This window comes from Pholcus phalangioides, unplaced genomic scaffold (assembly GCF_987345545.1).
Source record: "Pholcus phalangioides strain wild (caught in Gottingen) unplaced genomic scaffold, Ppha-v1.0 ptg000015l_1, whole genome shotgun sequence".
NCBI lineage: Eukaryota > Metazoa > Arthropoda > Arachnida > Araneae > Pholcidae > Pholcus > Pholcus phalangioides.
Window position 1 is genome coordinate 11,867,455 of NW_028301608.1, and position 16,215 is coordinate 11,883,669.

The 16,215-nt window shown below is 38.9% G+C and overlaps 1 protein-coding gene and 1 non-coding gene across 2 annotated transcripts; both read right to left on the bottom strand.

Annotated features, from left to right (window-relative positions):
* Positions 1–349: 349 nt before the first annotated feature.
* On the bottom strand, positions 350–4,941 carry LOC149075449 (uncharacterized). Its single transcript, XM_089245416.1, has 2 exons — positions 4,608–4,941; positions 350–4,017 (listed from the first exon to the last, which is right to left on the bottom strand). The coding sequence occupies exons 1-2, from the start codon at positions 4,939–4,941 to the stop codon at positions 350–352; spliced, it is 4,002 nt and encodes a 1,333-aa protein (XP_089101542.1).
* Positions 4,942–14,487: 9,546 nt separating this feature from the next.
* On the bottom strand, positions 14,488–14,559 carry TRNAA-GGC (transfer RNA alanine (anticodon GGC)). Its single transcript has one exon. It is a non-coding gene; the product is annotated as a tRNA-Ala (tRNA).
* Between the last annotated feature and the right edge of the window lie 1,656 nt (positions 14,560–16,215).

The following is a 16,215-nucleotide window of genomic DNA, read 5'->3' on the forward strand; positions in this document are numbered from 1 at the left end:
ATATACCCTATAAGATGAGACCAATTACATTGAAATATCTGGATTTAATGGCAAGCTATACGAGCACTGAAAGATTGGCAAAGCACGAAATTGAATTTTCACAAAAATTTTTCATCGCCTATTCCGCAAATACCCTTCTATACAGCTTGTCGGGGCCGAAATAGCTTACATTGGGAGAGCAAAATGCGTAGAAGAAACGATTTTATTGTACGTAATACAAGACGAGACATGCGTACACGTAGGCGTCGAACGAACATATCATACTAGGGAAAAAAGATACAAGGGAAAAGAAGACAAGCGAAAAGTCACGTAACGTATCAGTTTCGCCGTCTGGAGGTGACCAGAGGGATTACAAACGTAAGCTCGTACTATTCCCAACATCCTCCCCACCCTGGTCAACCTCCAGAGGAATTACCAATTGAATTGGCCGTCGAATTTCTGTTCCACTGTCTGTACGTAGAATACACGAACGAATGTTGCCGTCACGACCTTTGACGAGGGATGATATGCGTGCCTTCGTCCACATGTGTCGAGGTCTTGCATCTTCCTGTAGGAGGACGACATCTCCAACTCGTAGCTGAAGACCTTGGTCTTTATTTTTCACTTCGTGGAATGTCTTCAGCTCTAGTAGGTATTCTTTCCTCCATCGGTTCCAAAAGTCATTCAGTGAATCTTGCTGCAGTGACCACGATTTCTTGAGGTCGGTAGCTGCAGGAACCTTTTCGTGAGAAGGAAGGGTTGTCAGTCGTTGTCCAACCAGGAAGTGGGCAGGCGTGAGAGGTTCTTCGAAGCTGTCATCCAACTCGATATCAGCTGCCAATGGTCGGCTGTTGACTGCGGCTTCAATTCCAGCCAACGTAGTCGTCAGTTGTTCGTCATCGAGAGATGCGCGACCTAATGTTTTCCGTAAACAACGTTTGACGACACCAATCATGCGTTCCCACCATCCTCCCCACCAAGCCGCTCGAGGGGCTATGAATTTCCAAGTGATTCCGTGGGAGGCGTAGTACTGGTGAGCAGAAGGTGAAGTCATGGCACCCCAAAGGACGGAAAGCTCACGATTTGCGGCGTGAAAAGTCTGCGCATTATCCGAATATACAGTGTTGGGAACACCTCGACGAGCAACAAAACGTGAAAATGCCAGCAAAAACTTATCTGTAGAGCAATCCGTGACAAGCTCGAGATGAATCGCTCGAGTGACAGCACATGTAAACAACAAGATATACACTTTCACTGAGATAGAGCTTCTACGAACGTATAGTGGGCCAGCGAAGTCTATCCCCACGACACTGAATGGTTTCGTCTGTGTGACTCTATCCGAAGGAAGTGGTGCTTCAATTTGAGCCGGTGGCGTGTTTCTAAAAATTTTACAGGGAAGACACTGGCGTAGGACACTTTTAATAATCTGTCGCCCTCGAAGAATCCAGTAATCATTTCGCAGTTCTGATAGTACCACTCTCGTGCTCAGATGATGGAGACGAATATGTACGTGACGAATGAGCAATTTGACAAATGGGTGTGAACCATCGAGCACTAAAGGATGCTTTGAAGCAGCTGGAAGTGATGCGAACTGCAAGCGACCACCAACTCGTATCAGATTGTCACTAAGAAATGGATGGAATTGTGCAATTTTCGAGTCTTTTGAAAGTTGTTTACCATGTTGAAGAGCATCATAGTCAGACGGAAAACAATCTATTTGAACTTGACGAATCCAATAACATTTCGCTTTTTCGAGTTCTTTTGCTGTTAATTCGCCATGAAGTTTGCAAGACGTGCGACAGTTGTATATGAATCGTTGCATCCACGAGGTAACCCGAATAAGTTTCGCGTAAGAACTGAAACGAGAAATGTCAATCACTGGGAGAGACGTAGATACCAACATTGAACTTTTCACAGTCTGACGAATTTCTGTCGAAGGTTGCTCAACACTAATATTGGAAGGCCACGAAGACTGTGTTTCAATGAGCCACGTAGGTCCATGCCACCAGGTGTTCAAATTGCGAAGTGTAGTGGCAGAACAACCTCTAGAAACGTAATCCGCGGGATTCGATTCGCCAGGGCAATGTCGCCATTGCGTCGATTCAGTGTGACGTCGAATTTCTGTGACGCGGTTGCACACAAACGTTTTCAATTTGTTCGGATCATGTCGGATCCATCCCAGGGTTACTGCTGAATCGGACCACAAAACGGCTTCTCGTGCATTGAGATCGGTTGCTGCACAAAAATAGCTGAGTAAACGAGCACCAACAAGAGCAGCGAGAAGTTCAAGTCGAGGAAGCGTGATCTTCTTCAGTGGCGCTATGCGGCTTTTGCTGCAAATCAACTGCACTGTCGTAGTGCCTTCGTGAGTAGACCGGAGATAAAGAACAGCACCGTAAGCACGTTCGGACGCGTCACAGAAAACATGAATGGATGCGTTGGAATCGGGATTGTAACCAATCCAACGGGGAAGTTGGCAACTTTTGAGAACATGAAAGTCCGAAATCCATGACATCCAGTGGTTAGCAATTACAGGAGGTAGGATTTCATCCCATGAAAGATGTTGAACCCAGGTGTCTTGGAAGAGTAGTTTGCCGCGAGTGCTGAGAGGCGCATAGATGCCTAGCGGATCGTACATACAAGCGATGGTACGGAGTAGAAGGCGTTTCGTGCATGTCTCACCTGCAACAGAGTCAGCAAGTGAGGAGAAATCTAAACACAATGTGTCGTGCACCGTGTCCCATGGTATACCGAGTACTCGGGATACAGAGTTTGTTTCGATACCCTCAGTCGCCCAGATTTCTTTCAGCACCTTTGAGCTAGTAGCCCATTTGTCCATTGGAAGACTGATGATACCCATCAAGGCAGTCAAGTCTCGGTAAAGTGTGATCACTTCGTCGTGCGTGTAGCCGCCAGCAACAAAATCGTCCATGAATAAACTGCGATCCAGGTGTTGAGAAGCGTACGGGTGTTGTTCAGAGAATTTGTTCGCCAGTTCACGTAGCGTAGCTGACAGTAGAAAAGGGCTGCATGCTAGACCAAATGGTAATCTCGTGAAACGATAGGTCAGCACATCATTTGTTAAAGTCAACAAGTTATTATCATGATCAGTCACTGTGCGAAACCAAAGAAATCTGGTTACATCTCTGTCTTTCTCGTGCAGGCTAAGCTGCAAGAAAGCTTGACATCCATCAGTGGTGAGAGCTATTCGGAACATTCGAAAACGTAGTAAAGTCGACAATGTCTCAGGTAGTAGATTTGGACCAGTCTCAAGAGCATCATTCAGAGATGGGTGTCCGTTGACATGTGACGATGCATCAAATACGATACGACAATTTTCCGACTCAAGAGTGGTCTTCTTCACTGCTTGGTGAGGGAGATAATAAATTCTAGGACTTGACGATTCTGGCGCGATTTCGACGTGGCCGTTCTGGATGTAACGTTCCATTTGCTGAATGTACATTTCCCGAAAAGGGCGATCCTTATCCAGACGTCTACGAAGAATGTCAAGGCGGCGTGAGGTAATAGGTCGATTGTCCGACGTGAGGCATACGTTTTCTTTCCACGGTAGTGAAACGACACGACGATGGTTTTCCAGGCTGTAAGATTCGTGGAAATCTTGCAATATTTTTACTTCACCAGTCGAGAGTGATTTTTCGTTTACATCGGTGATTCCCATGGCTTCGAGTTCCCAGAAGCGTTTGAACGAGTCATTTATTTCTTCAGCACGAGTAGTAGCCATGCAATGAACAGTAGTGTTGTTCGAAGCAGGAGTGTGTTGGACAAGAACGTTGGAACGGGTACCGCTCAAGATATATCCGAGATGAGATGGAACAAGAACGAAAGTGTCTGACAATTTGACCGGCGAATCAGTTTTCACTATTTTCCAGTAATAATCGCTACCGATGAGAATTTGAATCGGGATGTCGTCAGAAGAGTGAGGGTCCGCAAGCTGAATTCCGCGTGAAGTAGCAAATGCACCAATGTCTACCGGAGCCGTGGGATGTGAGGCGTAGGAATTATTGCTTTCGAAAGCAACTATCGGAATCGATCTGTTATCCCAAATGCTAGATAAGAAAAATTGCACTTGACGTCGATACATCAATTGTTTTGGCACAGCTTCGAATGCACTAATAGACAAGTTGACCGATTGCAGCACATACAATTGCAGTTCATTCACTAAACTGCTGTGAATGAAGGAGGTTTGACTTCCGGCGTCTAACACACATCGAGACAATTTGCAATTTCCGTTGGGACCGAACACCAAAATACGTGCTGTTTGCAAATACGTAAAACGGGGCGATACATCAATTTTACCAACAGCAGTAGAGGCATGAAGTGAAGGACAAATGGATACGTGATGTTTCCTTTTACAGTTAGAACAGAAAGCTCTAACACGGTGTGGACAAGTTTTAGCGTTATGCGAACGGTTAGTACACAAAAAACAACGATGAGTTTCTTTTAGCTTCTGCACTCGTAATTGAACATCACCGAGCAATTTTGAGGCCAATGATCATACGATTCACAAAATGGGCAAAAGGGTGACGGATTTTTCTCGTTACGTCGAGTGCGAACATGAAATGCTTCCGTAGTCGGGCGGAAATTCGAAGGTGGCAAAGGAAACTCACCTTGCACTTTGCTTGAAAATCGAAATCCGTCGATTTCTTCACCGAGGAACTGCATCAGCTTTGATATGTCCGAGATATCTTGCCGTTTAGAGTGGATAATCCACCGTTGACGAATGTCCGTAGGAAATGTGCGAAGGATCTTCGGTGTCAAAATCCGACTGTAGTTATCGACATCTTCGCCGAGTGATCGAAGAGCTTGAATATGGGCGTTAATTTCCAAGTAGGTGTCGTTGAGAAACTCGGGCGATGAAGTTGTCGCTGGGCGCAGGCTGTCGAAGAAATCGATGTGGGTCTGTATGATGGTATCCTTGTTGCCGTACCTGTCGATCAGCATCTTCTTCACCGTCTCGTAGGCTTCCGATGTGACGCCGATTCCCTCGACGAGCTTCTTGGGTTCGTTTTGGAGATACCCCCGTAGAAAAACGTGTTTGTCGATGGTTGACAGTTGAGGATTCTCGTCGATCGAAGAGGTGAATTGTTGCCAGAATGTCGGCCAGTCTTCAACACAACCGCGGAAGGGCTCTAGGCGTATTGTAGGCTGAGTTGAAGCGGGAATCGAAGTAGCAACCAGAGGAGGCACCGTCAGTTGGAGACTTGTTGCGTTTTCGTAGCACGAGAGAAGCATCGAACAAGGCACGTTTCGCTTTTTCAGTGTATTCCTCGCATTTTTCGATATCGATAGCGTAGTCCTCGTCCGATAGTAGAGCGTGAATACCGTCGTCAAGGCGAAGTAATTCGTCCAATTCCTCCGTCAAACGAGAAACCATGAAGTCGATTTCCGAGTCGGTTTCCTTCCCGGCACTGTCCAACGTTGAAACGAATCTAGTCACCTTGGCGCGCACCGTTGTCCGTTTCCGATGGAGCGTCGTTATTTTCTCCTGATCCATATTAAGACGAGTTTCGTTGGTCAAAATGTTCATCCGACGGGTTTCGTTCACCAAAATATTCGTTCCGGCGGGTTTCGTGCACCAAAATATGTCGGGGCCGAAATAGCTTACATTGGGAGAGCAAAATGCGTAGAAGAAACGATTTTATTGTACGTAATACAAGACGAGACACGCGTACACGTAGGCGTCGAACGAACATATCATACTAGGGAAAAAAGATACAAGGGAAAAGAAGACAAGCGAAAAGTCACGTAACGTATCAGTTTCGCCATCTGGAGGTGACCAGAGGGATTACAAACGTAAGCTCGTACTATTCCCAACACAGCTAAAATCGGTCAAATTTACCAAAGACTTGTCCATTGCACCAGCTATCGAAAGATCCTGTAATAAACCATAACGGCGACCTAGTTCAGGAGAAATTTAGTATTTTTTTTGCAATGCGTTACTGAAATCTGCGTTCGCCGAAAACAAAAGGCTAAATTTCTCCCGAACCAGATCATCGAAATGGTTATTGTAGGTTCTTTCGGAAGCTGGTACAATGGGCAAGTTTTTGGTAAATTTGACCAATTTGTAAGCTACAAGGGTGTTTGGGAATTGGCGATTAAAATTTATTTTGACAATTTGATTTTGAACTTTGCCAATTTTTAGCGCTTGTGGCTCGCCATTAAATCTAGAGATTTCGATGAAAATGGTATCATCTAATAGGATTCCTTCTGTTCTTTCCACACATGAGCTTGGTTTGCGTATAGATTCCGAAGAAACTTCATAAATTCTGGTTTTTTCAGACTTGACGCATTTTCTTCCATTATCGATTACCCACCATAACTCGAAAATGGTTCGAGATAAGACAGGGTTCGTAGAGTGTTTCATGTTCCACTTGGGCTCTGTTATCCTCTCTCGGGTTGGCGGAACATGTCACGTTCACCCTCTATAGTTAATGAAATGAAAATTATCAGACAGTCATTACACACAGGTCTGCGATTGAAAAACTGTCTTAAAATAATTAGTGTTCTTTTTAATATTGTTTGTATGCTAATTACTGGAAAAATACTTAAACAATTCCATCATGTACAGTTTTATCACAAATCACAGGTCTAATGTGTACAAGAGCAACGTAATATTATTTGCATGAACGTATTAACCATATTTATGGATTTTAAATAATAATAATAACTATTAAATATTTGTCTTATTAAATTAATAATTATTATTTATTGTTGATTCGTCAAAAGATGCCTAAAAGCAGTACTATTACGTAATGAAAATGAGCACGCTTTAGTATCGGTTAGGCATTCAGTTCATTTTTAAGAGAGCTGAGGAAAATCTTAATTGCTCAACATTGATTTTATTGCCGAAGGAATTCCATTGATTTTAAAGTGATTCTGTAACGCTGACTCCGAATCTGGCATTGATTTTGTCAGGTTGGCTCTAGTTTTTGAGGTAAGGGGCCGTTCAAGTATTACGTCAACAAATTTTTAGCTGTTTTTGACCCGCTCCCCCTTGTCAGCAAAAGTCAGCAAAACTGTGACCCCCTCCCTTGTTAGCAAAATTTCGTCATCAGCTCTGCCCCTCTGAATCCTAACGCATATTGGTGGATCAGAGACGTACACGGGGGGGGGGGCATAGGGGGTCGTGCTCCCCTCCCCCGATGATGAAAAATTTATTTTATAATGCAGAAAATATTTTTTTTTTAATTGAAATTTCGGAAGAAAATACCTCTATGTGCTATAATAATCAATTTCAGTTAATTTCAATGCTATTTGAAGGCTATGAACTCAAAATTTATCTTTAAGAAATTCATTGCGACCCACTCTCTAAGCTATATATGGTAAACCCTTGGCTTGCGAACATAATTCGGCCCTGGGGGTTATCTGATGCGGCCTGCCCCCTCAAACCTAATTTTGTAAAAATGAACAAAGCGGTACATTTACAGATCGCTTAATTGATCTGTGGTACAATTCCAGAATATTTAAGCGGCCAGTGTCACATTTTTAGATCACTTAAGTGACCTGCGACACAGTTCCAGAATACTTAAGTGATCCGTGACACATATAGAAATCCCTTCAGTCGCAGTATAATTACGGATCACTTTAGTGATTCGCGGTGCAGTTCCAGAGCACTTAAGCAGCCCGGTCACATTTCCAGACGGGACTTGAAGGATCCGTGAAGCATTTAGAGATCACTAAAGTGGCTCTGTAGGGGACTTATCAATAGGAAGAATGTTAGTTCAGGTGCCCAATAACTATCGAAAGTTTTTTTTCCCGTTTTTGGCGCACCGAATAAGATGCCATTAAGAATATTTCATATCTTCATGGAGGGTGGTTGATGACGAAAGCATCATGCAAACCCCCCTCCTCCCTTGTAATCAAAAGTCAGCAAATCGGAAACCCCCATCGATGCTGACGTAATACTTGAATGACCTCTAAGTAGCATACACATCACATTAAAATTTTGCGCTATAAATAAATATAATAAACTATTCTCAAAGGTTTTCCAGTGATTTTACGTGGGAGGGGGGGGGGGGGGTTCACGGTTCGAATCCGGAAAGAATATCGAGAAAATACGTTCTTTATCTATCGAACCTGGGGCTATCACCGATAGATGGCTCCTTAATTTCTCACCCAACTCCACTGGTTGGAAATTACCGGATGGCGATATGACCGGGGTTTGTGCGCGGTAAAGTAGTGATTTTAAAGCCTATCATTATAATGACCGAGTCGAGTTAGGATGTAAATGTGAAGCATGTACTGTTTAGTAAATATACTTAAAGCAAAGTGCATACTTAACGTAAAGTTATTAAACGTTTTTATAGTGAATTCTGTTACATAAATATAAGACTAATTTTGTTTATTAAATGGCTTTATCTTGTTTCTAAAATCATTACATCAAGATAATGAATTACCAAATGGAATTAGATCTCATACTTACATACAACTAATGACAAAAATATATTTTTTCACGTTCATTGGGAAATAATTCGATAATAACAATAGTGTGAGCCGATTTTTATATTCTCATGAAAGAAAAAATAACTTGGTTTTATACAATATAATCATTTTATATAGCCATCAATAGGCCATTTCATCATTTTAAATTTGGGAATCACAATTTCAAAATTGTGAATAATATTTGGAATCCAAAATATAAATAATAATAATAACAATCAATAATCATTCAAACATTTTCATCTCTGCCTCTTCTTGTAAATGTCACATGAAAAAAATTCTACAAAATTCAAACTAATAATCAGCAAGTTATTTAGCCGAAAGTTCAGCGATTGACGGAAATCTTCGTGATTTCCTGCTTATTATCTTCGGATTTTCGTTTAAAAACACCGGAATTTTTTCTTGTGTAGACCAGGGATCTTCAACTCATCGTACGTGGACCATACGAGGCCCTAGAAGCTTTTGAAGTGACCCGTCGACGAAAATGCGTACACAGTAACAGAATTTATAGAAATGCTGTAAGAAAAGCTGAGTGAAAAAATGAATTCCAGAATTGATGAAAGAAGTAATTTTAAAATTACTTTTAGAAAATACTTCAGAACTAATGAGAGAAATAATTTCAGAATTCATGAACAACAATTTCAAAATTAATGAAGAATAATTTCAGAATTAATGAAGAATAATTTCAGAATTAATGAAGAATAATTTCAGAATTAATGAAGAATAATTTCAGAATTAATGAAGAATAATTTCAGAATTAATGAAGAATAATTTCAGAATTAATGAAGAATAATTTCAGAATTAATGAAGAATAATTTCAGAATTAATGAAGAATAATTTCAGAATTAATGAAGAATAATTTCAGAATAATTTCAATTAGGATAATTGAAATGGTTATAAGATAATTGAAATGGTTTTAGAATAATTGAAGGAAATAATTTTTATAATTACCAAAAGAAATTCATAATTATTGAAAGGAATAATTTCAGAATTGAAGCAAGAAGTATGCACAATCGTGAATGTTTATAATTGATGAAAAAAAATATTGCAGAATTGTCGAAAGAGATATTTTCAAAATGAATGAAAATTCATATCCAATGGAAAAAATAATTTTCTAGAATCAATGAAAATTTATATTTGATAGAAAAAAAAAATTTTTAGAATTATTGAGAATTCGTATTGAATGGACAAAACTATTTTTTTGGAATTAATGAAATTTAATACTCAATGGAAACCAAAATTCAAAATTATGAAAATTCATTTTCGATGAAAAAAATATTTTTAGAATGAATAAAATTCTCTCATATTAAGTGAAGAAATAATCAGAGAATAAATAAAATTCTCTATTAATATAGCGCCCTGTTGAGTTCACCTGTTAAGGCATCATGTGTGAATCACACCATAACTCGTTGGTCGTCACCAAATTTTTTATTTGGCTCCCAATTTATGGCAGGTTGAAGAACTGTCGTGTAGGTTATAAACTTTTTATTTTCAGCTTTATTTCTCAGAAGTTGGACTAAAAAACATTTTTTCAAATGTTAATTTTTTTAAACAGTTAACAGGTAGCTTGTAGAATTTACATCTTGTAGAAATATCAATATATCTTTTCTGTAAAACAATCCCTTCCATTATTGGCGATAAGATGCCAACCAGAAACTTGTGAGCGTAGATCATAGACTTCCAACTGGTGCTCCGCGGAACCCTAGGGTTCCGTGAGAGTTTCTTTTTGAGGTTTCACGAATCAAATGTCACGGATTTATTCTGCGGGATCAGTCCGTGACGTTTGATTTACGTTCTGATTTTTTACGAAACTTCAAAAATCCCAGAACCTGGAGAGCTTTCCCAGAAAATTTTTTTTCCAGTTTTTGATACGCGTAAAGAGCTGTTCTTTATTGGAAATTCTGAGAATAAATATGCAAATCAGGAGGTGGAGCCCCAGCATATCATTTTACCCGAGATCCCATTATGATGTCGGAACGGGCTTGGGGGGGGGGGGTTTAGGGGATACCACTTCAACTAGAGAAATATTCAAAATTAGTTTGAGTTCTGTTGGACAGGCATCAAGGGTATTATAATCATCAAGGTTTCGTGGAACAATTTCATAATCATCAGGGGTTCCGTGCAACAGCCTCATAGACATTAAAGGTTCCGCGAGAGCTTTAACGTTGGAAACCCCTAGCGTAGATTATACGCCGCCGCAGACTCTATTAGGCAAGAAATAACGGTAAGTTGGCGTGGCGTAATATGCAACGGAGATTTCGTACTTACAGGTCCCTATATAAATGTAATATATAATATCTCAGCATCGTGTTCATATTGATCCAACTGCAAAAATGAATATTTAAATTCAATGATAATGAAATTCGATAACGGATGTATAAAGAAAATTTCATGTGTACATACAAGTTATTACTTGTACAATTGTACATGTTATATCGGAACATAAATGAAAAAAATTGGTAAAAGAAAATTTGACACCGACTTTAAAGAGTATTGCAGTTCAAGGGTCAAAACAATTTTTTAAAGACAAAAACGTCGTGATAAGTAAATCGATCTTACAGGATAATACTGTATCTCAAATTCTGCTAAAATAGTGACTAATCACAGGTCTATACGAAAAAAAAAATTGGAGGCTTTTTTAGTTTTGATATCACTGATTTTTATATTATTTTCAGTGCTGTGATTGCAGAAATGCAATTTTTTTTTCTATCACATAAGGTTTTTTTTCAGGAAACGATTTCATGTTTTGGGGGAAATAATTCAAATTCAAATATTGTAGAATTCTTATTTTGTTTCATCACCTCAAATATACATACTTACATTAATTTCCTAGCTCTGACATTATAATGATAAGCACTAAAATAAATGAAATATATTTGGCAATGATTTACTATATTTGTCTGTAGAGCACAACTCAGGTCTATTTACTACGCAATTTACTACGTAGAGGGTTGTGCCGGAATTGTAAGTGTGTGTGCCTAATTGTCTGAGTGCGTATATGGTGCTGTGCATGAATTAGTGCAGCCATCTATATTTCAGAAGTGAAGTGAGTGAAGTGTGATGATTGAATAATTGTACCGTTTTTATATATATATAGGCCTTTTGTTCTCTTGAGAGATTGGCTCGCATTCGCTCCTCGAAGTTGGGAACCACAGAAAACGAACTTCAACCAACCACCACTGTGGCGCCGGGGAGGGGGTTTTCACCAAGATCCTCTCGATCCATTCTCTATGACCACTCGACCACCATAGCGGCTATACACACATATGCAGAAAATCAATTTTATATACAGGGTGCATAGGTAACAAGGCATTTACTGACGAACCGTTGGTCGTGGAGGCAAACTTCCAATTACAGAAAGTATTCAAATAACGTTTGTTACTCAGATATGTCATTCATGTTGCACCAAGGGGTTGAATGGTTATTAAAATAAAAAAAGTCACTTTTTATTTACAGTCTCCATGTGCCCCTGAACCCAATTAGAAAGTTCTTGTCCTATCTCTCGTGATGCCAACTAAAAAAATTCCACGTATCTAAGCACAATTCTGGTGATATTCGAAAAATGGAATGAAGATGTAAAAAAACAGCATTAAATGCGGAAAAACCGTTTTTACCCGCATTTAATGCTGTTTTTTTACACCTTCATTCCATTTTTCGAATTCCAATATCTCACCAATATTGCACTTAGAAATGTGAAATTTTTAGTTGGCATCACAAAAGAAAGGGCAACAATTTTCTGATTGGGTTTTTGGGCACACGGGGACGGTATATAAAGTTAATTTTTCTATTTTGATAACTATACAATCCCTTGCAATATGAATGACATACCTGAGTACTAAACGTTAAGGGCCGTTCAAGTATTACGACATCATCGATGGGAGGGGAGGGGTTTCCTGATTTGCTGACTTTTGATGACAAGGGGGAGGGGGGTTTGGATAATGCTTACGTCAACCACCCTTTATGAAAATATGAAATATTCTTAATGGCATCTTACTCGGCGTGCCAAAAACGAGAAAAACCTTTCGATAGTCTGCGGGCACTTAAAGTAGCATTCCCCCCTCATTGATAAGTGCCCTACAGAGCCACTTTAGTGATCTCTAAATGTTTCGCGGATCCCAAGTGATCTGTAAATGTGTCCGGGCCGCTTAAGTGATCTGGAACTGTGCCACGCATCACTTAAATAATCTGAGAATGTGCCGCGGGTAATTTGAGTGATGTAGAACCGCACTGGGGGGGGGGGAGGGCACTTAAGTGCTCTAAAACTACGTCACATGTCACTCAAGGGATCTCTAAATGTGTCACGGATCGCTTAAGTGTTCTGGAACTGTGTCTCGGGTCATTTAAGTGATCTGAAAATGTGCCACGGGCCGCTTAAATGTTCCGGATTTGTACCACGGGACACTTAAACGATCTGTAAATGTGCCGCTTAGTTCATTTTTACAAAATTAGGTTTGAAGAGGGCAGGCCGCATCAGATAACTCCCAGCGCCATATTTGATCCGCGGGCCAAAGATCTTTATGTGATTTATCATTATATGGCTCAGGGTGGGTCGCAATGAATTTATTACAGATAAATTTTGGGTTCCTAGACTTCAAATAACATTGAAATTAACAGAAATTGGTTATAATAACATATAAAGGTATTTTCTTCCGAAATTTCAATTTAAAACAAATTATTTTTTTTTGCGTTAAAAAAATAAATTTTTGCTCCCACGAGGGAGGCACGAGCCCTCCTATGCCCGCCCTCCGTGTACGTCTCTGATCCCACCAATATGCGTCAGGATTCAGAGGGGTAGTACTGATGACGAAATTTTGCTGACAAGTGGGGGGGTCAGCGTTTTGTTAACTTTTGCTGACAATAGGGAGGAGGGTCAAAAATGGCTAAAAATTTGCTTACGTAATACTTGAACGGCCCCTTATTTGGATCATTTTTCTAACTGGAAATGTCCCTCTAGGACCAACAGTTCACCAGTGAATCGTCATACCTCCTGTTACCTATGCAGTATATACTGTAGATGTATCGAGTTTTTGTTTTGCAGCGCCATCTGTGAATAAACTTTTAATCTTTTTTTTAAATTCATCAAAAACAAAATTAGACTATATATAGCAAGTATTTCAGTACAAATCACACATTTCTTTATGACAGTTAATTTTTTATTAATTTTTAAAATATTTTTGGAACTTTTTATCTATATTATCAATAAAATTAAATTTAGAATATTAGTTTTCATATTAAAAAATGTATTATAATAATTTAAAGCCGTCTATTTCCATTTTTTGTCTATGAAGTTTAATGAGAAATTGAATTAATACTATATTGTGTTTAAGGAATCTAATTTATAATATTATTTGCGAATACAATACTCACTCCTGGGTACTGTCAAATAAACATTTATTGCTATTTCTCAATAAATATAAGTAGGATAATTATCACTTTATAAGAATTGTCGTTTTGAGATGTGTTAACCCATTGACGCCGGTTGGTAAGAACATTTGCCATCCAAAATTTTGATGTTGTTCTTTGCCAATAAATGGGGGGGGGGGGAAGGGAGTGGTTCCACTCAATGTTTTTTTTTAATTTCAAAAAATAAAAGTCGTCTTTAATGGGGGAGGGGGGGGGGGGAAGAAACTGTATAAACCAAAAGGATGCACAACCTCCGGCCCGCTAAGGAGTTCCATACGGCAGCGAAAGGTTTTCCAGTGGAAATGTATCAATATATACAAACACAACACCATATGCATTTTCATAATTGACGCATTCCTTGGGAATTTCAACGTGAAAAATACAGGACGTCACTAATTATCGACAAAAAAAAAAGTGGCCAAAGCTGCCATTCACCGCCACTGCAAAATCGTCAATGGCTGGAAATTAATCACTACTTGCACATCGCAGTGGATATAAATGTAATTAACGAAGGAATGAAAAGCAAAAACGGTTAATTTTAGAAATATGTGAGATGAATATTTATGACTATGTTTAACCCTACAAGATTCATCGAAAGACTGGTTATTTGTGGAGATGAAGATTACAAGGAAGAAAATTCATCACTGCCCCCACGGGGACTCGAACCCCGGTCTCTCGCTTGCCGGACGAGTGCTCTACCATCTAAGCTATGGAAGCAGATAGAATATTTCAACCATTCTATATGCTTCCAGTGCTTGTCATTCACGAGCTATTAGTTGATTGTTGACGCAATGTACGGTGCCTTTCAACATATATATACGCTCCAAGGTGTAATATTCTATCTGCTTCCATAGCTTAGATGGTAGAGCACTCGTCCGGCAAGCGAGAGACCGGGGTTCGAGTCCCCGTGGGGTCATTGATGAATTTTCTTCCTTATAATCTTCATCTCCACAAATAACCAGTCTTTCGTTGAATCTTGTATTGACAAGTGGAGAGGACGTTTCTATATGTATGATTGTAAGCGACATTGACGAGATATCTCGCCACTCTTATTGACCTGGATATTTCATAAAGTTGATTTCTGAACAGAAAACACTCTTCCTTATACCTCTTAGTTTGCACCTGCTAAAAAGTGGAAGACGGCCTTAAAAAAAGACATGCCATTTTGAAGGGGGTTCGGGATTTCTGTTGTGCCGCATATAGGGTTGATTTGATAATTATAGTCACAATTGAAATAGTATAATTTACTAGTTACAAGAATAATATTTATCCTTGATATCAGTAAAGAATTAAAAGTAAGCTTCATTGAAAATACGGACAATATCGCATAACTGGACCGAAATGGTTCTACACTCCTGGTATGGGCTTCCGCTGCTACTATCAAGATAAGAAAGTTAATTAAGGGAAGAATTTCGTTTCGCCAAAATTCCTCTTGGCCATGTCTAGCTTCTGTTTCAATATCACAAAATTTCGAAGATTTTTTCTTTATTTTTTCAGAATAGAAAAAATACATCAAAATTTTAAAAAGATAAAATTATTACTTACATCTACCTGTAATTAGAAAATCATTGATAGCACACACCTCGAACTTTCATGCATTATAAAATTATCAATTGAATATAAATGTTGTAACATTGAAGTACGTTAAGTTAGGTTCAGGATGGAAATTCATAGATGAAAAAACATTCGTGTTTTTCTTTTCATTGCTAACTTACGTATGGCTGATAAAAATTATAATACCCATATGGAATGTTAAAATTCAGGAGATTAGATTTCATGAGATGTTATTATACGAATTTATTTATATTTTAATGGAACTTTCAATTGGATGATCGTGCTCATACAGATTTTCAAAATTCAAATGTTAAATATACTATTTAAAAATACTGTATTTCGGGATTTCAATGTTTCAAAAATGTTTTTCAATTGAATTTGACTTTTTATTTATTCAATCAAAATCTAAAATAATCGTAAAATCTATTTCTGCATGCATGTTTCGGAATTTTAAAAAGTTATACGACTATTCTTCGTTAATATAACACATACGTGGATATCTTAATATAGTGAAACCCCTCTTAGCGGTCACACCGTAGATGAAGTCACCCCTCTTTTACCTAAAACAATTAAGTTTTACTTTAAAAGCAATAAGAACCCCGTTTTATCGTTCAGCCGTCTATAACGGACGAATTTTCGTGGCCGGTGTGTGTCCGCCAAAGGGAGAGCTCTACTGAAGTTGTACGAATGTTGCAGTAGAGTGATTATACAAGATTTAGTATAAAAATTTGAAAAGTCCACACATGACATATTTCAAAATTTAAAATTAAATGAAGCAAACAGTATGTGAGAGAATAATTTGCAGTAAAAGACTTGTCA

What these genes read in the sequence shown, in the direction of transcription:
- LOC149075449 (XM_089245416.1), bottom strand. Translation starts at nt 4,941, where the DNA reads ATGCTGATCGACAGGTACGGCAACAAGGATACCATCATACAGACCCAC. An exon ending in ATTTTCAAGCAAAGTGCAAG is followed by an intron (nt 4,018 to 4,607) that starts GTGAGTTTCCTT and finishes CGATTCCGATAG; the next exon opens with TTGCTTTCGAAAGCAATAAT.